Source organism: Cottoperca gobio, chromosome 8 (genome assembly GCF_900634415.1).
Source record: "Cottoperca gobio chromosome 8, fCotGob3.1, whole genome shotgun sequence".
NCBI classification, from domain to species: Eukaryota; Metazoa; Chordata; class Actinopteri; order Perciformes; family Bovichtidae; genus Cottoperca; species Cottoperca gobio.
This window is the reverse complement of record NC_041362.1, coordinates 13,124,136-13,147,644: the sequence shown is the minus strand read 5'-3', so window position 1 is coordinate 13,147,644 and position 23,509 is coordinate 13,124,136. Positions and strand designations below refer to the sequence as shown.

The 23,509-nt window shown below is 38.4% G+C and overlaps 2 protein-coding genes across 3 annotated transcripts; one reads left to right on the top strand and one right to left on the bottom strand.

Annotated features, from left to right (window-relative positions):
- Nucleotides 1–388: 388 nt before the first annotated feature.
- slc6a16a (solute carrier family 6 member 16a) lies at nucleotides 389–12,895 on the bottom strand. 2 transcript variants are annotated; one of them, XM_029437896.1, is made up of 13 exons: nucleotides 12,416–12,895; nucleotides 11,580–11,597; nucleotides 7,176–7,401; nucleotides 6,840–6,997; nucleotides 5,907–6,033; nucleotides 5,649–5,824; nucleotides 5,205–5,315; nucleotides 4,798–5,039; nucleotides 4,101–4,287; nucleotides 3,351–3,552; nucleotides 2,910–3,069; nucleotides 2,644–2,806; nucleotides 389–1,869 (listed from the first exon to the last, which is right to left on the bottom strand). In XM_029437896.1, the coding sequence occupies exons 1-13, from the start codon at nucleotides 12,416–12,418 to the stop codon at nucleotides 1,513–1,515; spliced, it is 2,130 nt and encodes a 709-aa protein (XP_029293756.1). In that variant the 5' UTR covers nucleotides 12,419–12,895; the 3' UTR covers nucleotides 389–1,512. The 2 variants fall into 2 exon arrangements, with proteins under 2 accessions (XP_029293756.1, XP_029293757.1); XM_029437897.1 differs by lacking the exon at nucleotides 11,580–11,597 and having other exon boundaries at nucleotides 1,513–1,869.
- Nucleotides 12,896–14,585: 1,690 nt separating this feature from the next.
- Nucleotides 14,586–23,452, top strand: eps8l1a (EPS8 signaling adaptor L1a). Its single transcript, XM_029437068.1, has 15 exons — nucleotides 14,586–14,635; nucleotides 15,741–15,841; nucleotides 17,638–17,757; nucleotides 17,890–17,943; nucleotides 18,188–18,326; nucleotides 19,226–19,314; nucleotides 19,400–19,474; nucleotides 19,553–19,701; nucleotides 19,780–19,977; nucleotides 20,175–20,283; nucleotides 20,374–20,506; nucleotides 20,618–20,761; nucleotides 21,765–21,927; nucleotides 22,597–22,729; nucleotides 23,195–23,452. Exons 3-15 carry the CDS (start codon nucleotides 17,638–17,640, stop codon nucleotides 23,261–23,263), a joined length of 1,575 nt encoding a protein of 524 aa, XP_029292928.1. The 5' UTR covers nucleotides 14,586–14,635; nucleotides 15,741–15,841; the 3' UTR covers nucleotides 23,264–23,452.
- Nucleotides 23,453–23,509: the final 57 nt, after the last annotated feature.

Here is a 23,509-nt window from a genome sequence, read left to right as displayed (position 1 = left end):
GACAGATGGACTGTGGGAATATGGATGGTATTGAATATTCAAGTCGTTGTGCCAAGTCTAAATATGTGATTAATTAAATAAAGAAAATAGAGAGCAAATAGACTGAAAGGGGCACTAAACAAAACCCAATTGGACTGTGGCACTAACTTACAAATGGCTTCTATGATTTGTTTCCGTTTTGGCTAAAGTGAAATAAGGGCATTCCTTTGTGTGTGAGATGGAGAAGAGAGTTTTGGTTTCCCTTTTCAGGGCTATTTGACCTGCAGGGTCTTTATTGTCATGCATTTGTAAATCTCTCATAATTACGGTAACCGAAATAAAGAGTTCAAGCAAGCCACAAAATCGAACAAATAGACATACAATAAAGGAACTTGTCAGAGCCTACAGATAACAGACAATAAGTAGATTTTAATAAAACATTTTAATAAAATAATTTATCATACAGAAGCCTTACTAGATTTAAAGCCCAGATGATGTGTGACATTTATGAAATAAAGTACAAGTACATTGGTGTTTGAGCTGCACGTCTGTAAAAGCACATGGATGTCATTTCAATACAAAGTTGATCAGCATTGCTCAACAAAAAACGTCATGTTAAAAATTCAAGTAGTTACTCTAACTTTACCAACATCTTCAGTCTACTGGGTCCTTTCTTAACCCAAATAAACATTAAAAAAAATCATGTCTATATTCAACGTCCTCATTAATGGTATCTCTGATCTTTTGAAGGTGTTAACAACTTCAGTTTTGAGTGGATGTGTGAATCATAAAAAAGGCATCATCTAATCAGGTTGCTGCCATCTAGAGGTTTATTTAAGTCTTCATCTAGTACAGTACAATACTGCTACACTGAGTAAAACATTACTGAGGTCTTATGAGGTAAAACGATACAAATAGAATCTAAAATAAAAGTTATTTTACGGACATATTTACATCTGATTCACAACAGAAATTAACAAATGTTCAGACACACACACACACACACACACACACACACACACGTTACTCAAGGTAAAAGGTTTTCAAGCAAATTCATACTTGGCATTTAGTTTAAAAAAAATAAATGCAGCTATGACGCCCACATGAAATAAGGCTTGCAGAAACAATAGACCAACCTAATTTGACATGCTGGTGGCTTATCAATTTCCTACTCTAAAACCTTCTAAAACTCTTTGTTTCACCAAATATAGCAGCTTATTTCATGTATCTGAAAGTGTTTTTATTTTCTGAACAGTGAGAATGGTTCAGAAAATGAATAGAAGGAGGAACAATCTCTCGTCAAAGAAATCTCTTTTGATTGGTAATGTATCTTAATACAATATAAATAGTTAACATCACTTTGGCTTGTCAACAATGTAGAACTTGCTGAATATGATAAATGGGTGCAACCCAACAACTCTTTCTCAAATGAAGAATAATTCTGCACTTCCTTTTACAATCTCTCTTGCAGGGTCTTGCTCGTACACTCTCCGAGGTTCAAGATCTAAACATGTTTCGCCTCCACATCCGTGCTCACACCACTGTATCTTGTTCATCATCATCTTCCTCCTCCTCCTCCTCTCGCTGGGGCAGAAGCCGATAGTGTTCGTTGCCCATCGGCAGGAAGGCAGTCCTGGGATGAACGTCGTCTTCCCCAGAAGGGACTGTGTGGTGGGAGTTGGGCTCCAGCTGCTCAGTGGAGCTGCACTTGGTGTACAACTTGCGTTGCATCTCCTGGCCGCCTCCCTCCTCAGAGTGAGTGCTACGGGCCGCGCGGTTTTTCAACGTGGAATGGATGTAGCCAATAGGCACAGGCAAACTGGCAAGGCCGATCAGCATGATAATCATAGCAAGAGCCCAGCCAGGGTACTCAAGGGTCATCTCAGAGGCCTGAAGAGGGCAAGAGACAGAGCATGTTAGAGAGATATAGGAAGCAAAATGCTCAGGAACTGTTAACAAATTACTAAATCTTTTCTTAGTGACCAGTTGAGATGAATTGATTCCTGTAAGAAACAGGGTATTTATAGCAGCTAATATTAGCATCCATAGATAAGAATAGAAAACAGATAAGGCAAAGTTGTAAATCAAAACTAAGACAAAATAATCCTAATTAGATAATACCTCATTTGTACATTTAGACATAACATTTCAGAAAACTTATTTGTTTTAATGTAAGTAACTGGGAAAGTTTGATGGTAATATTAGTTAACAAATGTAACCTATTTGTAGTATGAATGAATGTTTGGAAATGTACAATACATATCTTTAAAAGCCGTTCTCTAAATAGATTTGGTCTCAGACTGAGGAAGAGATCTCCACTTCAGCAGCACTTACATGCACCAAACTTTCAAGTTTCATTCATATATATATATATATATATATATATATATATATATATATATATATATATATATATATATATATATATATATATATATATATATTCTCAAGGTTTTAACAAAAGGAGTTTGATTATATATCTTTCATAGCCTGATTTATAGAACATTTTATTCCTATAAAAGTAAAAACATGGCTAAAAGTTATGTTTTTATGGCTGTTGACAGTATTTTCAATTGCATATTTAAACATAACATTTCAGAAAACGTATTATACAAAAAACTAATTTCTTGCATTTTGAGATGAAAAAGTAGTCAAGTATCTTACTGTGGCTTGATTCCAGGCGGTGTATGTGGGCCTTTTTAAGGCCATGCGCAACAAACTTGCAACCAAAAGAACGATCATCGCCAGCAAACAAACATATTTCCAAAGATATTTGTAAATCACTGGAGGGCGCCATTTGAGCATGACTTCAATGTCATCCAGGAAGCTGCAGTGATGAAAAACATTTATATGAGATGTATCTATTCAAAAGACAATGAAACAGGACAGAAATAATTTAATAGCGAAAGTGTCAGAAATATGTTTCTTACCGATCTGTTCCATAAACCCACGACACGCTAATGGTTTCAAATATGACCACAATGACTAACGGTAGAGTTGCAGAGTAGTCGTCAAACATAGTCACAAAATAGTTGCCTGAGCGCTGGGTGAACAACAGTCCTATTATGAAGCCCAAAGCACAGCTGGACACTGAAAAATAAAAAAGAAGGAAGACAGAGTTAGAAAATAGCCGCTATTTTACCCTTTTCATATTTTTCGTGCAAACAGACAATTGTTGTAGTCTTTAGAAGGCAATAGATTAAAAACAAAGTAAGAAATGTTTACAGGCCTATACATACAGACATCAGAAATGTCCTGCCTAGAAAATAACTTTTACATTTAACTTTATAAATCTTCAATTTAGCCATATATGCCTGGAAAATCGTCTTTTTAAACCAAAATGATCAGCTGTGTTGACTTGTGTGCATTACCAGTGAGGAGGGTTCGGTGGCGGCCCAAGAAGCTAAAATTGTCCATGAGGGGTGTGAGGATTCCCTGCATGGTCCCAAACATGGTGCTGAGGCCGAGGTTGAGCAGCATTAGGAAAAACAGTGTGGACCAGAAGGGGCTGGCTGGGAAAAGGGCCATCACCTCAGTGAATGCTATGAATGCCAGGCCTGTCCCTTCGATACCCTGTGCTCATACAAAGGGAAGACAGAAAACGTAGAGGGAATAAGTCTTATTATAAACAAGAATTATTATTGTTTTAATGGAAAGAAACAACATTACCCAATCTTATACACCCCCTATTTGTAGTTACGATCAGATAGCACCATACCAGAAGCACTTCTGTAGTAGTCTCTGCAGTAGGGGGTGAGTCATCTTTTTTAGTAAAATAAACACTATTAGATAACATGACTTTTAGTAACCCTTCATCTGTTTCTTCAGTTTCTTCTTTCACTACTCTAACTCAGCTTGCTTCCATCTCTCCTTGAGACCTCGAGACCTTTCTTCCTCTTGCCTGCTGGATGTTTTACAGTACCTCACAGATTCCTCAGAGGACCTGGGAAACTCAGCACCACACCTTCTTACTATTGTTATTTTAAAATCACTGACGTTTTTTTAAGCAAGCCAGTGTCCTGCATCTTGTAAAGCAACTCGTATCTCTTTGTTGAAGCATGTCGTCTGTCTTGATAACCCTTCTATACAGAAATTTAATTCAAATCATATCTCAAGGATACCTTATTCATCTCCTCTTCCAGACTGCAGTCAGTGATGTTAGGACCCACCATGGAGCTGTGGTGACTGTACCACTCACTGTATTCAGCTATAGACACAGAGCTCGGATCCGTCATGTTGATCCAAGGAAGACCAACCACGTGCTCGTTAGATCCAAAGGGTGACATGTGGCTTAGAAGACCAATGTTTCTGGAAGAGGTTAGAGTAAAAAGATTAACAGCAATATTTGTTTTGAAAAGCCATTCATTTCAATATTATGTTTAATTGTGAATATTTATTAAGAATGGTCAAAAATCAGGAATTATTACACAACATTACACTCTTGAGTCCTCTTATATTGTTGTATTTCATTTATCTTTGATAGTCGATGCATGAAAGTGTTTGCCTTTAATACTTTTTTCAACCAGCTAAGTAATTAATTAATTGCATTTAACAATCCACTGCAAATGTGCCAGAATTGGCTACATACTTAAAGCAAGAGGGCATTTATTCTGCCCCTTAGGCCAAACCAGTTACTTTACTTAATTAGACGGTATGGTCTTTGAGAATACTGTCCTCTTTATTATGTTGCAATTAAAACAAATGTATGGGCTTATATAATAGTTATTTCAGCAGCATTAGAAATTATGTGGCAGATGTAATGAGTGGACACCTAAGGGAAGTCAATATTCATGCACACACACACGAACACATTCGTACTCAGCCACGCAGCGCAGTGCAATGTTCTTGGCACGGAAACCCAGTACGACGAAAACCACCAGCGAGGCCAGCACAGACGTCATGAAGTTGATGCCGGAGACCATGATGGCGTCCCTGTGGCAGTTGTTGTTGACTGGATTGTAGGAAGAATATGCGATAACGGAGCCATAGCCCAGTCCGAGGGCAAAAAACACTTGTGTAGCAGCCTGGCGCCACACCTGCACGCTAGCCCAGATCTCTATCTGAAGAATACAACGAAACAAAGTCTCAGTAAGTATTAATTATTGTTAAAGGCTACAAAATGTGCAGTGAAGTTTTAAATACTCTAACTCTTTTTAATTTGGAATTCATTAGATACAAATATAAGACATGAATATGATCAAACACACGATGAAGTCTGTGCTTACTTTAGGATAAAACATAAAGGTGATTCCTTCCATCGCACCGTCCAACATCAACCCTCTGATGAGGAAAATAAAAAGCACCACATAGGGAAAAACTGAGGAAAAGTACATCACCTAAGATTTGGAAAAAGAAATGGCAGATTTTTAAAAGGAATGTTTTGACATTTAGGGAAATTAGGCCTTTTTGCGATGAAAAAATGATTACCACTCTCATGTCTGTCTGTCTGTCGTGACATGATGTAACGGACAGCTAGTTAGCATAGCTTAGCATATAGACAGGAAACAGGGGGACACAGCTAACCTGGCTCTGTCTGGGTGTAATAATATTTGCCTACCAGCACTGATAACAATGATACAAAGCATAAATGTGATTTTTTTTGTATGTATTGGTTGTTCATATAGGGATCCCAGGGGTTGAGGTGACAAAGAGAAGAGAGATTAACTTACCTTTGCAGAAGACTTGATGCCCTTGATCATAGCCAATGAGACAATTGCCCAAGCGGCCAATAAACAGCCCGTCATGATGGGGTTAAACTCTCCGGATTCGTCAATGCAATTTGTGACGTTAAGGGCTTTCCGAAACCAAAAATAAGAAGTTGGGGAAGAACCTGCACATTCTTTCACTGTTGATTGAGGAAAGACAACATTATAGTCCTTTGACTGGCATCCACGCGAATCTCATTTGATCAACTTCTATGTCAGTACCTGTGTCATTGGTGGTTACATCAATTGGACAATGCTCCCACGGCAGAGGATACTGAAAAGAATTGCCCAAGTAGAAAAGGCTCCATGCAATAATAACATTGTAATAAAGAGCCACATAAAAACAGACCTGGAGGAGATAAAAAGGGTTCATGAATTATCTACTTAATAAATTATCAATATTTACATAGCAAGGTCAATTTTTTATTTTTTCAATTTAGAAACAGCAAACCTCAAATGACCCAAGATAGTATCTTTTCTAATACATTTCATACATGTTTCGAACAACTAACCTGTTTACACTTGTATGCTTAGAGCATAGCCGTAATGAATTGGGACTCTGACATTGACTGGGACTAACAGAGCAATGATGCTTTTTGGGGGGAAAGAATCCTGGGCATCTAAGCACACAAGTAAATGTCTGTGAGCCGCGTTTGCACAGAAAGTTCTTGTCCACTCTGTTTGTCGGGTCTCGCCTGTAGAGAAAAGTGTTACGCAACAAACTCTCTCACATTACAGAACGGCAGGATGTCCTTCAGCCCCCTTCTTAAGTATACATACAGTGTGGCTAGTAGTAAAAAAAAAAGGAAAGTTGTTTACATAAGAGGTTATAAATGAGGTAGTACATGCCAGGGCTTTGTAATGCAACAAGTGGAGGAATATATTCATGCTTATGAAACTTTTCATTTTCTGGCTCATATCAAAAATATTGACAATGACCCAATCTTTGAAACAAACATGAAACAGCCAGCCAGCTACCGAAACACAGCAGCCTAGCCGAGACGCCGTGAGCTATGAGTAGAGATACAATACAATACAATAATATATTGTATAATATATACAATATAATACATATCTTATTTTTATTATTATTAGTCTCAACTAATCCAAACCTAGAACAAAATAATCTAAAAAGAAAATAAATTCATCCCTCACCATGCAGCTGGAGTAACCTATCCCTGCCAGCTTTGGGGAGATGTGCTTCCATACACCGATGCTGCCCTGGCGAATGCTTTGACCGGCTGCCAACTCCATAAAAAACAGAGGAACTCCCACAATTAGTAAAAGAAAAACATACAGCAGCATGAAGGCCCCTGGAAGGAGAAGGAGGAAGATATAAAAAAATGTGAAGGCATATATTTTTGAACACATGTTTATTATGTGTTGTGTTGTCTCATGTTGTCAGCTACTGGTTCAAGAGAGCTTCAGTGATGAGTCAGTCAAAACCATGGAGTTGGAAAGTACCATTTATTTCCTTTAAAAGACACTCACCGCCTCCATTTTGGTGACAAAGGTATGGGAACCTCCACACATTCCCGAGGCCCACACTGAACCCCACCTGGGCCAACACATACTGGATCTTAGAGTCCCATGCTGGTCGGTCTGCGTTGCATGTCTCAGCTCCATCTGGGCCGTGCACAGTTGTAAGCTGACTTTCGGACTGGCCCTCGCCCAGCCAGGCTCTGTCCTCGTTGCTGTCCAGCGGAGGTTTCTCCGTCTTGAAAAAACAAGAGAAAAAGAAAGATAAACTTCAGTGATAATCTGCTGATAGAAAGATTTTTATTACAGACATAGAGATAGTCCAGATAAAAAGGGGACAATTATAGTTTACGCCCAGAAAAGAAGAAAAGATTTGTATTGTATAAAGACAAAATATTCCACCCCCAAACATAATGTAAAGTAAGAATTTAAGTTCTGCATCACATACAACACTGAATGTATTTGACTGCCTTCACAGAGTCCAACTGATCACTGATCAGGGACCACAACAGTCTATAACAATGTGAAAGGCGGATTGACAAAAGAAACCTGAGAGTTCAGACGACCCTTATAATATTTAGTTTAAAGTTATAATCCTTAATTTATAACCCTTTTTTTGATACTATTTATGGCCGGCATTTATTCAGCCACATCCTTTAGTGTATTTACATTCTGTAATTATCTCTCTATGTAGTCATTTTTATTGTTAGTAGCAGAGTCTGCCATTCAAATTGCTTTCACATGCACAAGGGATTCTCAGGAAATTATGCAAGCATCTATTTTATTTTTAGCCTCACTATTTAGTGCTTGCTTTCCCACAGTTGTGTCAGAGCTGTTTTAAGTTACTGCTAATGCAAACCCAACATTTTGTACAGCTCCACGTTAAAAGCATTCAACTGTCAAACCTGCAAAATGCAAAGTATTTGTCACCTGGGTTAACCATGATCGTTCATCAAAAATGCGTGCACGAAACAATACTTATCTTAAGGATAACAGCAGTCAGCAACAAAAATGTATTTGCAACATTTCCAAGGAATAGATTATTCTATGTGTAATCTATTGTGGACCAGATGGATGGGCCCGTGGCTGGATCAGTAATGGGGACAGAGCTCCACTTCGACTTAGACGTCAGCAAGGTGGAGGTGGGGTACTGGTATGGGCTGGTATTATTAAAGATGTGCTAGTTGGACCTTTTCTGGTTGAAAATTGACTCAAAATCAACTCCCACAACCACTGCCAGTTTTTAGAAGACACTTTCCTAAAGCAGTGGTTCAGGAAGAGGTCTGCATCTTTCAAGAAGACCATGATTTTTATGCAGGACGATGCTCCATCGCATGCAACAAAGTCCTCCACTGCGTGGCGAGCCAGTAAAGGCCTTAAAGATGAAAGAATAATGACATGGGCCCCCTTCCTCACCTGACCTAAACCCTACTGAGAACTTGTGGGCCCTTCCTAAACGGAAGAATTACAGTGAAAGTAAGCAGTACACCTCTCTGAACAGTGTGTGGGAGGCTGCGGTTGCTGCTGCACAAACAGTTGATCGTCAACGGATCAAGAAACCGACAGACTCCATGAATGGAAGGCTTGGGACTTATTGAAATGAAGCGTGGCTATATTGGTTATAGATTTATTTATTTTAAATGTCAGAAAAGTTTATTTGTACATATTGTTGTTTGTTTGTTTATTATTCTCACGTTAACAGATCAAAATAAGTATTTAAGTGAGATGGGGAAACCTTCGTTTTCATTTAGTTGTATAATAATTCTGCACACGTAATGGTGCACACATAGATATTCTCCTAAGAAAGCCAAAACCTCACTTTTGCTTTCTTAAATATTCAGGTTTGAGGTTTATTAACATTTTGGCTTGACCGTGAGCACTGTAGTTGTTCAATAATAAAATGAATCCTCAAAATTACAACTTGCCTAATATGCATACAGTGTAGAGCATGACCTAGCTGTCCCACTGCTGGTATCAGCTGGTAAGAATGGAAAATTACAGGAGGTGTTTGACCCAGAAAAGTATGTGGCTGGTCAGGACACATGACCAGATACATCAGGTGATTTCAGAAATGTATTTACGCACTTTCATAGAAGAGTGTGGGAGAGTGACAAAAATATACATGCACACACATAGAGAGGAGAGAAAGTGGGAAGAGCGGCAGTGACTTTGCAGATCTCTGGGTGAAGGAGGAATAGTCTCTGGTGTCGTGGTGATTTGAGTGGGTGGGAGAATCCAGTGGGAGGCGTTAGGTTTACATTGGTTCACACTGTGGGTGGTGCTGAGGCGTATGGGTGCACCATGTGGTGGATATAGTTGGTAACAAGGGAGGAGAAAGGCTATTAGAAGTTATGTCAACATTTGGAGGACGCATTTATCACGGAACAAAACCGGCTTTGGTTGTAGTAGTGCTCAATGTTACCTCTAGAGCACAAACCATTAGTTGATTGATAGATAAGTCAGTAATTGGGAACATTTATCTGCAACACTTTAGATAATCATGTAATTTACTAAATATATAATATGTAACATTTCTACATTCAAATGTCTACTTTATTCATAGTTTTTAACCTTGGATAGTGGTTTACCAAGGTTACCTGAATCTGATTCAGTATTACTATATTGTGAACTGATAAAGTCTGGCTATCAGAAGTGTGAGTAACCTTGGTGGTGTAGAGCTTTCATTTCAAAGAAAAACAAAATGCCCTTAAAAACAACCTAATCACAAAAGTTACAGTTCAACTCGTACTCAGATTTATGAGTTTGGAGATTTTTTTTTGTGTGCATCCTCAAATTCTCGTCAACAACACAACAAGCCTGTATCAGGTCATCTTGTCGTTTATTGAACCAATAAACACACAACTGTAATTAGTTTTAAACTGAGAGGCCGAGGTATTGCTTTTAACACATCTTCATAAGTGGAAAAATACTGCATGCTTATTCTTTCAGTCTTGACCTTGCTGAAGAAGAAGAAGAAGAAGAAGAAGAAGAAGAAGAAGAAGAAGAAGAAGAAGAAGAAGAAGAAGAAGAAGAAGAAGAAGAAGAAGAAGAACTACTGTACTTACCTTAAAATGATCTTATAGCCCTATAGTGCCCTTCCCACAAACGCACAAAGCACACACAGAGCGGTTGTACATTTTCCCCTATTGGTCAGCCCGGGTCTATCTCTGGGTACAGTTGGAGAACAGACAACCACATTTCTATGCTCAATGAACTGTGATAGTAAACACCTAGCTAATCTCTAAAAATACTGTGGGTTTGTTTTTGTGTTTATAAAAAACTGAAACATTTTTAGAAATAGGCTGGGCTTTTAAACATTTGTTTATCCCTTTGTGAAAATATAGTTAGACTAGTTGTTTGCTGTGTTGTTCTTGAGTACACATTAATTTATTAAGTCAGAAAGCACTTTAATATTTGACTACAACAAATATTATATACAATATACAACACCACTAACTTCAACCTAACAAATGACCACTGAGTTAATTCCAAACACCTCTGCTCAAAGTTTCATAAAGTATTCATGACTGGATTAGATTACAGTGTACACAGATTTCTGTTTCTTGGTTAACTCACCTCTAGTTGGGACAGTTAATGTTACCTATAAGAAGATACATAACACTGAACATGTTTTATGATGCATGAAATAGAACAGGATAGTTTTGCTGGCATATAAAACCTTAAAGTGGAACATAAATTATTATCACACATGTTCAGTATGTGAATTTGTGAAACATTGTTGTTTGATTTGTCTACACATTATGTGGATGAATGATTTAAACAGCATGGCTCAAGTGTGTTTCAGTTTGCACACACCCCAACCCTCCACAAACAGCCAGAATAAAGACCCTTTCATGCATGCAATTTGACATGTCGACGTCATGTTAGAAAGGAGCCAGTTTTTTTTTCTGTAAATGTCTCTTCGGCAATCTGTCTGCTCAGTAAGCAGACAGATTAAAGTAACTCTGCTTGAGTAAGGCTCAAGAGTAAAGCTCACACTACACACCTTTCAAAGTCGTCAGATTGCTGTACTGTACACAACTTGTTTCTTGTATTCGGGTCTCTTGAAGTTGTTGTGGTTTTCACACTACATGACTGACCGGGGACAGGGGGTCACACACACTACTAAATTAAACAATCACACTCATCGGGCCATCAGTTAACTTGCCATATATCTTCAACTTTCATTCAAACATGTCGCTACAGGATGAAGATCAGATAGCAAAACAGGGAAGAAACAAAAGCCCAAACCTAATGATGTTGGCTGTGTGTCAACACGTGTGCAACCATAAAATACAAAAGAATAATCCTGTGGATTACATACAAAAGGATTTAAAGAGGGTAAATACTAACATGGCAGTAAAAAACTGCAGATTATCAACTATAATCCACAAGTGATCAACATAGTTCACTTACAGTAACTGCTTTATTTATCTGAAGGAACACACACACACACACACACACACACACACACACACACACACACACTTTCAGTATATCGTATTGCCTACACAATACCATAAAAACATCAGTATGGTTGAATGTATATTTGCAAAAAAGAAAGTTCTGTATGTGTGTGCAAGTCATTAAAATACATTTTAACTCTCTACAAGCCTGTCGGTTTGTAGAGAGGTGCACATTGTGTGTGACAAGTGTTGTGTGACACTTGATTTAAAATGAAACAATGATAAGGAGGTTAAAGTGCTGCCTTTCAGTTTTAAACTGAGGAGGTTTACATCTACATCAGATCAATGTGTAGGATTGTTGTCAATGCTATAGTCAGTGCCCCAAAATGAAAGGACTAAACTTATTGTAAAAATCATCATAGACTTAAAATAAAAAAGTAATACAATTCAATGTTTGGTTTGTGCTGCTGTACAGTGCATAGTTTATCCATATTTAATTTCAAATGTACATTACAGTAACTTAACGCGTTGTAGGGTTAAAAACATATCTGTGGCTTAACATAATGAACAGCATGGGTATTCCTTTAAACAAATGTACAGAACATCAGCTGCATAGCAGAGATTATCCGAAGTGAGGCAAACAACAGCCCATATTCATGACTGCTAAGCAACTGAAAGAGGAGTCTAGTAACGGTAAAGTGTAGCCTACAGCCTAAAACCAACATGTTCCACGAGAAGAAAAGAAAAGGAAAAGAGTCAAGTAAAGAATTAAGCTGCTGGATTTTAAACATTAGAGCCATGAAGTCACGTTAACGAAGTGTTAACATTGATGTGTTGTGGACATACCATGCTGACAGCACGGTCCAAGACAAGAGTAGAGTTTCTAGAAATCCTGGTGTTGGCTTCTCTGCTCGTCACCTTCCCTGACAAGGCTTCTTTTAACCTCTTCCTTTCTTTGGCTTTGCTAACACTCAGACAGCAAGTATAATCTGTTATGCGAGGGAAGTCTCGACAAGGTAGTTTTAAAAACTTGCGGCCACGTTTCTTGAGCTGGAACAAACTCTGTCGTCGCCAGCCCGAGAAGACATAAAGGAGAAGTTACTGCAGATGGAGCCAATGGGAGGTCTGAGGGGGCTGAACTGCCCTTCAACGAAGAGTGGAGAGAGGACTGTAACTATGCGAGACAATACTGTGTGTGTAGCCTGTGGTTTTTTAACAAAAACACAGCTGCAGAGAGCCGTGTACCCTGACTGTGGCCACACTCAGTGTACTTCTTCATACTGCTTTTACATACGACGTTTTTAAAAGCGGCTGATTATAATTGCGCGTGTATTAGTGCAATTAGGGTAGAGGTAATGACGGCATCGTTTAGTACAGCTCAATCCAAGGCTCTGCCTGAGAGCTCACAACTAAAGTCTGCGCTTAATTAGCCAATTAACTCCCATTAACTCCAAACTAACTCTTAGCAGCTCGGGCTATTTAGTTGCAAGAGAAAAAGAAAGGGAAAACTCAATAGATGCAGTTAAACGGGATTTGTTTGAGATCAGAGAATTGAAGTAGGCCTAATCCCGATCAAAGATTATTTATGTGGGCCGTAATGCACATTTTAAAAGTAAAAAACAAAACAAAAACTAAATGCTGGCTTCTTAAGGTAAAGTAAAAGTCACCCACTGTCCAAAGTGGTCCCATACGGCAGTTTAATTAAGGTTGTAGCTAAGTGACAGTGAGGTGTATGGATTATATTTTATGAACCTAATTATATGGTTTGTATGTACAATTCTAATCTGCAAAGTAGACCAGCTGTCAAACAATGTAGTGGAGTTAAAGCGATGCTCTCTGTGCAGTCATCAACACCTACTTATTGCACAGTCCACTCATTCACGTGGATAACACATCCTGAAAGAGTAATCCTGAAAACTGAACAAATAGTATTTTGCTTGGTATGGAAAAATATGTACTACAAAAAAAAGATATGGCTCAGAAAAGGATCATTGTGCTAAAGAATGGTGTATGAAACACGGGCTGGCATAAAAACAAGCCTCTGTGGTCACACAGCTGAGCTAAAATAAGGTTAGTAGTACATTTCAGGCACCTGTTGGCTGAATGCCAGGAAAATGTCTACTCCTCCTAGTGGAAAAAAGTGTGCCAAGAGGACCCATTAACAATAATGAATGAATTGAGGAATCCACAATTTGCATGTATTAAAGCTAATGGTCTCTGTAATATGGATTGCAGAACAGATTTTTCACAATCGGCGTTCACTGTGTATGTCTGCGTCCTTCAAACGATCACAATTTACCCTTAATTTATATCAACCTATTGCCGATATTTCGTATGCGCCGGCATACATTTCTGTCATACGGATATGTGTCACAGGGCCTTAACCTTGGATCCTCACAGCAAAAGGGCGTCTCACCTGAAGATAATTGACCCAAAGCAGGGAAAGGCTATAAACATAATACATAATATTTCTGCTGACCAAAATGTCACAAAGTCAAGGCAAGATCTGAAACATTCAGAGAAAGAGAAGTGCTTGTAAAATAGTCTGTTGTGCACTGCAAACCGAACCCCCACAATTGCTGGCAAGTTGCATGTCCTGTTATTACAAAATGTACAGAATTGAATTTCTTGTATACCACGGCATCAACAGGGGTAAACCTATAGTATACTTATCATAGTATCAGTATAGGAATTGTGATATAATCAATGTCTTCAGTAAACCGTGGCAAGGGGCTTTCTGAAACAAAAAAAAGCAGTTCAGTTCTCCTCTTCACTTGCTAATACCATCAACTCTTTGTTTTTCAGTTTGACCACCTGTTCACAACCTCCCGGACGTGTGCCATAGTCAAACACGAGGAGAGTTGCAGGGAGAGACGGAGTCTAACCTGTAACAACCAGTTGGTGTCACTGTTGACCAACAGCACAGTTTTCCCTAACACTATGGCCCCAGCAGCTTTTCTCTCCAGAAGTATCTTATCTGACTTTAGGCTGCAAGTTATTAACAGCATGATGGAGACAAAATCTTAACTTAACTTATCTAATCTTAACTTGTTGCATTCATTCAAGGTGTGTATGCAGAATATAGAAAGAAAAAAACATCCCCATATCAGTAACCTGGTGGGTTATATTCACAAAGCTTCCTGGTACAAAGAGTTGCTCCTATAGTGAACGAAATTCTAAGAACATTCTGAGAATTATAATCATTTTCTAAGAATTCGTCTTTACAGTCAAGACTAGATCCTGGTAAATATAACATTCATGCACAAAGCCCTTAAGAGAGCTCTGAAGGTGTACAAACTGGTAGGAATAGGAAGGAAGACTTTTAAGGAGGCTTAACAGTTTCTTAAACTGAGAACAAAATAGAGAAGTAGGAGATATATTCTCACACACATGATTACTTTTACATGAGAAGCTGAAAATGAATTATGAAATACATAAATAGCTTGCACACTGCAGGGCTCCAATGTATCCATATTAGCTAGTTGCAATAAATAAGTGAACATTGGAGCCCTGCAGTGTGCGAGCTATTTATTTGTTTATCTTTAACATTTACATGTCAAGCAACACCACTACTTCTACTGGCCAGCAATCACCCGTTAATATCAAATAGATAAAGTATTAAAGCATGTTAAATAAACGTAAGAGAATAAATATAACAACTATCAGCATGTGAATATCTGCTGCGCAAAAATAAAGCTGCCTTCTCATGATAGGCCTCTGTTTTCAAACATTTACGCTACTTTTAAAGTATGACTTTCCTTTCAGGAAAAAGAATAACGAATTGCATTCAAATCTTAAATTTGTTTTTATTGACACATTTTAATTTGAACTTTTAATTACCCACTGTGCCTTATCTCGGCCTAGTCTCAAACAAAACTTGATCACTGAATTTGTGGCGGTGGGGAGTTTGAAGAAGACTGCATTACATTTCTGGAATGGCATGTGTTGCTCTGCATTAGCCCCTTGGCACAAGCCACAGGCGGTTGTTGATATAAATGCCTGTCATAAGGAAGGACAGGCTGTGTGTGTGTGTGTGTGTGTGTGTGTGTGTGTGTGTGTGTGTGTGTGTGTGTGTGTGTGTGTGTGTGTGTCAGAGAATCAGAGGAGAGTGAAAGAGATTAACTGCGAAAGGAAAGTCAGACTCGTTTTTCTCGTTTCTGCATATCTCAAGAAGGTGCGACATCCTCGTGTAAACAGCTAAGCACAGTGCTCATACAACTCAGCAGAGGATCTCTGTGCCGTGGATTTAAACACTCGAACCACACCAAAAAGGTACAGTGCTGTATTTATATTGTGTTAACTTTGTGCATAGTGTGTGTGATTGAGAGAGGGTTAGAGAGGTACACCTGTCATAGAGCTTGTGTCAGTAATATGTTGCTCAGAGGAGACTTTTTAGAAGCTGCTTCACTTTATCTGGACACATTAGAATAAGTCATACTTTGTAATTGCATGTCGGGGCTTTTTCTGTGCAATGTGCATTTTATGAGAACCACAGTAAAAATAAATGTTTATTCAGGATGATCTGCTACATCAGTATGTTGGAAGAGGAGGAAAACAGTTTGCATATCACTAACTTGTGATGAACCTTTATATTCCGCTGGTACAGTTTCTTTATCAAGTTTTGGTGGTTGTGTCATCTGCATACCGTGCATCTGTCACGTACATGAGCGTACGAGTGCGAATACTCAGCATTCTTACAATCAGCTTGTGGAATGTGACAATATTGAACTCTCATTCATCATTCTTTACGATACTCAGATGAAGTCAAGGTAAGATTGCTTTGATCAAAGTTTATCCAAGATTTTCACTTTACATATCGTCCAGTTAGAAAAGTAAAAACAAGAAGCAAGGTACAGTATGATTATTATTATTATTATTATTATTATTATTATTATTATTATTATTATTATTATTATTATTATTATTATTATTATTAACAATGTATAGAAGGAACACACGTTTCTCAGTGAAGAGGAAATTAGGTGCTGGAAACATCACGCAAAAGGGGAAATACCACATTTATCTAGAAAAAGATGAACGACTCCCCAGTTTAAAATGTATTATTAACATACGTATAATGCCTAATAATCTTCTTGTAGCACTGTATAGCTCTAGATAAAAGCACTGTTTAATGTTAATAATGCTTTATAACAATAATCATAAAACATAAAGCTTTTTATAATAATAACAATAATAATAATAATCTTTATTACCTTTCATACAAGAATTGCAGCCCAAAGTGCTTCACAGCAAAAACATAAAAATGAGTACAAGATTAGACAAAGCAGTACAATAATCACAGTGTTGATGTAAATGAGTGTGAAGTAAATAGCAGAATTAAAATAATATAAAACAGCATTGGAGAGCATGCCTAGTTTCCGTATCTGTGCCGTACTTAACGACCCTCCTGCCGGGAAGCCACATTCATCACAGCATTCTTGTAAATGCTTTAAACTATCAGAGCCATATGTTGAAAGCATGAGATCAACAATGGGCCCTGTGGCCGTTCAACTGGTTTACTCCCTTTGCTACACATTCTTGGTCGTCTTCCCGTTTCATAAACAAACCCCTGTTTGTTAAGTTTTAGGAAATCTATCGGTTAAAGCCAGTTTTTCTCCAATAATGTCTTATAAAGTCAAGTATTATTATATTTCATAATTGCTGGTCACTCACTGACATTTGTTTGCAAAGTTCATGTATACACCGCATTATAAACATACATAAATGTGTTATAATCTTCTTATAGCACTGTTAAATCATACAGGTAAAGTAGAGTTGTTTCAGGTATTATCTAAGAGTGAGTTTTTTGGGGAAAACACTACATTAGTGAAATGTAAATGTCCTACATTCACTTATCAAAACGTCTATTTTTGTTATGATCAGTTAAACAAATAAATAAATCTGACGTTTTGTGTATTCTTGCAAAGATTTAATAATATTTTGTTTTACTTAAAGACAATAGACATGGGCGTCATAGAAAGTGTTACTAAAAATGTTAATTATAGGACCTGAGCATTATCCCCTATTGTCTGTCTGACTTCGCTATGTCTGCATCCCACACGCAACAGATGTCTAAATCACCGCCTCCGGTGGCCCCGAGAAAGCATTCAGGAGTCCGAGTCATGATGGTTCCAGGAGTGCAGCCTCTTCCTGGTGTCCTGCCCATCTTCAAAGGTATACATCTATCTGTCTTATGTGTATGTATATGTTTATTCTCAGCACATGTTATACTGCTGCTTGTAACATATACAGCATGCCTGGTGTTTCTTGCATATATGTCCAAGTTTGCTCTAATGGCTTTGTTGTTCCTCTGCTTAGAGAATGGTGCCAGTAGGGAGTCAAATTATACTCGATTGAAAGCAGAGAGAGAAGTGGTATGTACTTACCTAAATATAATACAATATCAAATATTTAACAGTAGAAGTATTACAAATGTACTTCTTGCAAGGTTATGGGTCGGATTGCATTGTATTAGCATGCCCTATGTAATGCATAGAAATCAGTTTATTAGTTTCACCTCCTTGTATGTTGTTTGACTCACTAATAACTTAATAAATTACCAGTAATATGAACTGTTGACTAATTTAAATTGTTAAAAAATACAGTATTTTTCTTCAGGAGATTATGAACCACTGCTTTGACGACGTGGAGCGATTCATGTCCCGCTTGCAGCAGACCGCTGAGGCCCAGAGTGTTCTCAACCAAAGGAGGAAGAAGAAAAGCAGAAAGAGCAAGAAGAAGAAGGAGGACCAAGGTGGTGAGGTCAAAGTTAAATAAATACACTGCTTGAAAAACTGTTTGCATGTAGAAAATCAGGCCTGACAGAGACTTCAGAAATAGACCAAATAACAATATGTAGAGTATTCAGATGATATGTTTAAGGTAGGTTTGACTTGGTGACTGCTGGTTGCTAGTCGGGCTGCAGAAGAAGAGTAGAGGCCGGAAACAGGAGACAAGTCTGAAGATTGGAAGACTAAAAAAAACAAGAAACATGACAAAGAAGTTAGTGGAGCTGGGTCCAAATCAATCCAGGGCATCAATAACAATATTTCTTCTACTTTCAAATAAATAAGTTACCTTAACGGCCTTTTCCACTGTGACATGAAGATTATTAGAAAGAACATCGAGAAAGTTTTGTCTCAACATTGCACAAAGTTAATACGTGCGAATAGGAGTTTGAGTGTTTTTCGTTAATCTGTCTTCGCCCTTTGTTGTCCTGGCCACATGGGTGTTTCCCAGTTCTGGCCAGTGTATGCTGGGATAGGTGTGACCCTAGATAAGACTAAAGGCAAAGAAGGCATGAATGAGTAGGTATTGAAATTAAAGATTGTTATTAGTCACTACCATTGGCTTTGCTTTGTAGGGTGTACTTGCTGGAACAAGCTAGAACAAGCACTCCACACCTTTACTTCATTTCACTCCAGTGTTTCTGATATTATTCTTTTATTTTTCTAAAAGCTATTTAACTTGAATTTGGCAGCTTGCAAATGATTTAGATAATTAAAAAAGACTTGACTACTGACACCAATGTGTCAAGTTTGAAAAAACAAATCCATGCACAGTATAATAACAACAGTGACCATGGTCGAGTTACGCGTCTGTGGCTCATATGTACCCTGTTAAGTTGTAGCTGTGATTGTGCTCTTCTGTGTGCAGATGATTTGTTGACCCTGAAAGCTTTACCTCCATCAGAGGAAGAATTTGTGGACATCTTTCAGAAAATCAAGTACTCCCTCGATCTACTGGTGAGATTAAACTAACTCTGGAAATGTACAAGTACAGTTTGATAAAAATGAAAATGTAAATTCCCTTATGTTCTTGTTTGTGTAGGACCGTCTCAAGTCATCCATCGCACAGCCTGATGCACCAGAGCTTCTGCATCCCATCTTTGTGCCTCTTAGTCTGGTGAGTCTTCCTAATGTTTCATTTCGTAGTTTCTCTCTCTCTCTGTGATACTGACTGTAGCAACGGTCTCTTTCACAGATGGTGAAAACCACTGGAGGACCAGCGTTAGGAGCGTTGGTTGTCAGTCCTGCTATGACCAGCGGGGCTGTTTCACTGCTCCAGGAGCATCTGGCTGAAGGGGAAAAGGAGCTCTGGACTTCATTAGGGCCCAACTGGACTTCACCCTGGTCTGTGTGTTTATGTATGTGTGTAAATCTTGGTTTGAGAGTGTTGCTCTAACAAGCTCCTCTTTCCCTCTTTTCTAGTTCGCACCTCAGCGTGTCTGTTCCTCCATACTCACCTGTTTTCCTGGATGGGTGGCAGCCACAGGCCTATGACTCAACCGGGCAGCTTTTCGAAGATCCTATCGAGTCTCAGCACAAACAAGATGCTTTAAGGGAAAGTAGGGAGGCACGAACTCTACAGGACCAAGCTCGACATACAGCGGAGGGCCCTGGGGAAGTGTAAGTCTGTAGACATTGCCAGCCAAATAACTTCCGAATGGTTGCAATTAACATATTATATTGCCTAATAAAATCAGTGTGGAGGTTATAAAGTATGAGATTAACTCATGTTAATGTCTCTCATTTGAGATTACTGAATCCACATTGTTATACACTGTTTTATATGTTGCATCTTTTAAATGGCATTTCTGTTTCAGAGAAGAAAATGGGCTCCCGCCAGAGGGAGAGAGACTTTACTGCTGCAGTTATGACTTTGTGGCTAGAAACAGTAGTGAACTATCTGTGCTACAAGGAGAAACACTTGAGGTACACATCCAAAACTAGAATTAAAGGTGGTTACCCACCTGTAAAAGTATTCTTGGAAAGTATCATAAAACTCAAATGATTTTTCTTCAGGTCATTGAGTCATCGAAGCGATGGTGGAAGTGTCAGAATCGCTTTGACCAGATTGGATTTGTCCCCTCTAATATCCTGGAGCCTCTGTCTGCTCTGAATAACACTGGGAGAAACAGCCAAGTGGTACGCACAGAACAAAGGTAAAGAACGAGCACACATATACAACATTTTCAAACATTGCACACACAGTGGCTTTTTTGTCTGATGCCATCTCACAGTTTTTTATTCATTCCTACTTTTCCACAACAGAAGATGGCATTTACCCCTCGGACAAAGTGCTTCTCATACGCTGCACCAAGCTCAGTTGGGACAAGTCCTACAAGCCCAATGCGACCACAGAGCATGTTTTTACCATCTACAACGATGCAGGGCGAAGACAGTGGCCAAGGTAACATGCCCACATATGTCGAATATCAGCAATGGTAGATCAAGTGTACAAACATATTGGATCACAGGAGCTTCTTATGTCCAACTTCTTGGAACATTTAGAACATTATAACAGCGGTTAGCGCTGTTTCTCATCTGTCACTTAAGTGCTACTGAAGTCCTGTATCCAGCAGACATAATGGCTTTATTAAGGAGAAACACCCCAAGTGGGTAAGAAGTTTAACTATTAGATATCACCATGACACTTGCATTAAGACACTTTTTTTTGTATTACAAGATTTCTGAAATGTTATGTTTAAATATACACAGGCTTAACTAATATTTTAAATATGTGCTCATTTGAATACATTTACAAAACAGAAATATCAACATTGGATGAAGCCAGGTTCAAAATAATTTAATTTTGTTGACGTATTAAAGTCAAAGGTTTTTACAAAGGTAATTTTGGATATCTCTTTGTATCACTCCACAAATCAGAAATATTTTAAAGGAATAAAATGTTAGATAAATCAGGCTCTGAATGAACCCCTCTGTGAAAACACGTCAGATAGATAAGAATGAAAGTGTAAAGTTTGGTGCATATGAGTGCTACTGAAGTGGCACAAAAAAAGAAAGATCTGCACTACAGGTGAGGGTAAAACTTTTAACAAATAGATATCACCCTTAAACGTACCCAGGTGTTAACTTACATTTAAGAAAATTACTTTTTTGTATAACAGATTTTTGGAAATGCTATGTTTAAATATGCAAATGAGGCATTATCTACTGGTAACTTTTGGTGAATTTAGTAGAAACCTACTGACGCAAATACACAAAGTGTAGTAAAATAAACTGGCCATGAACAGACGTCTATGTGGTGTGTCTAAAAATGAGTAGACATTTTGTCAACACCTTCAAATCAGCATTTATCACATTGAACACATCAACTGTGAAAGTTGAGCACTAATCTAGAAGAAATGTGACACTTTGACTGCAAAAAAAGAAGTTGTGTTTTATATTTGCAGCCATGATAATGAATGACGAGCTTCTTCAGAGGCTAGCTGAGAAAAGAGGCTCAAACCGTCGGCTGGTGGTCCCCCGCTCAGCTGACACTTCTACTCCCCTGAACTACCACTCACCGTCTGCCGAGGTGGAGGCCTGGCTCACCGCTAAGGGCTTCAATCAGCAGTGAGTGTGCACTGTTGGAGGAAACTCAAGCTCCTCCCAAAACGATCATTTGAATATCAATTGCTCACGCCTGTGTGACCTTAAAGTGTGAGACCGGTTAAACATTTACTTCAATTCATCAAGACTTTCTCTGTTTTTGAATTCTTCGTTCACCTTGGAGGCGTGCGAGAAAAACAAAGTTTACTTCAAGAATTCCAGGTAACACAGGGCACAGAGTAATTAATATTCACATTTTGGGGTTGGAGTATTCCTTTAAAGGATGGTCGTACCCAACACGTCTAAGAATGGCTGAGTGCCTAAATGAATCAATCAATGCAGCATTTCTATCACCACCCATATTATGCTCGAATAGTTTTATTGTAATGAATGGAATTCTACTAAATGAAAATGATCCAGGGGCGTAATTGACTCTACCGTACCAGCACACATACAATGAGAAGTGGATTTTGTTGGTCACGCACTGCCTATTAAAGGGGACAACAGTTCACTGAGTTGTAAGGGGAGGGGCTTATTGGACACTTCGGTGCTGTGGACAATCTTAAGAGAAGATTTGCTTAGAATTTCTTAACATTAGTCCTGTCTAAATTCTTCTGAACTTTTGACAATTAAAGCTCTCTGAATGTGAACAGACACCAACACTGATTGTGTTGCTCCTTCCTCCTTTCTTAGGACAGTTCAGAGTCTGGGCATTTTAAATGGAGCACAGCTTTTTTCCCTGAACAAGGAGGAGCTCCGCACGGTGTCACCAGAGGAAGGTGCAAGAATCTACAGCCAAATTACGGTGCAGAAGGCCCTTCTCGAGGTTTGTCCAGTGTTTGTGTGGTTACGTGTGGGTCAATGTGTTCTGAGTTGGATGTTTGCTCAGCCTTGACTTATGCACAGACTTTATTTTAACACATTGGTACTGACCTATATTACCTAAAGATTAGTTTCCTTTTAATTTACAATATAATAGACGTCATAGGTAAATATGTGCAGTGGGTAGATTGTACAGTTGTTAATTACTAAAGAACCTTCTTGTTCTTAGTCTGGTATTGAATTTATAACGAGTGTCATCAGAGGTGTGTTTTGATTCGACCTTCCATGCACAGATATTGGTTTAAAATGTGACGAAATAGGGTTAGAATGTAAGTGAATATGTCATTTTAAAATGTAAGTTTCAAATGAAACAACTAAAACAGTTGGGAAGCTTCTCTTGAAGTTTGTCAAAACAAAGTTTTCTTTATATTTCTCTGTTGAATCACATTTTATCTTGTGTCTTCCTCAGGATGTGCGCAAAGCCACAGAACTAGAGACGGCGATGGAGAAGCAAAAGCTGAAGATTACCCTGAACTGAGAGAGCGATGTAGAATGAGGGAAACATCGTTACAGATACGGTATCAAACATCAATGGAGATAACTGTAGTATTCATATACAGCTGGATGCACACAGTGATGTTGCAGATGTTTTAAAAAATATTTTAATCAGTTATATTATGAGCTACAGATTCATTAAGCATGCTGTGTTATGAACTCACTCACTAATTCTGATTGACTGATTTGGATTTTTTAAAACATGTTTTTAAGACAGAGTGGCTTTAAA

Coding starts and splice junctions, on each gene's coding strand:
- eps8l1a (XM_029437068.1), top strand. CDS start 17,638: ATGTCTAAATCACCGCCTCCGGTGGCCCCGAGAAAGCATTCAGGAGTC. Junction 18,327..19,225: donor GAAGAAGGAGGACCAAGGTG/GTGAGGTCAAAG, acceptor TTCTGTGTGCAG/ATGATTTGTTGACCCTGAAA. Junction 21,928..22,596: donor GCTAAGGGCTTCAATCAGCA/GTGAGTGTGCAC, acceptor CTCCTTTCTTAG/GACAGTTCAGAGTCTGGGCA.
- slc6a16a (XM_029437896.1), bottom strand. Junction 5,316..5,648: donor GCATCAAGTCTTCTGCAAAG/GTAAGTTAATCT, acceptor TCCAAATCTTAG/GTGATGTACTTTTCCTCAGT. Junction 2,807..2,909: donor TGGGTTTATGGAACAGATCG/GTAAGAAACATA, acceptor TCATCACTGCAG/CTTCCTGGATGACATTGAAG.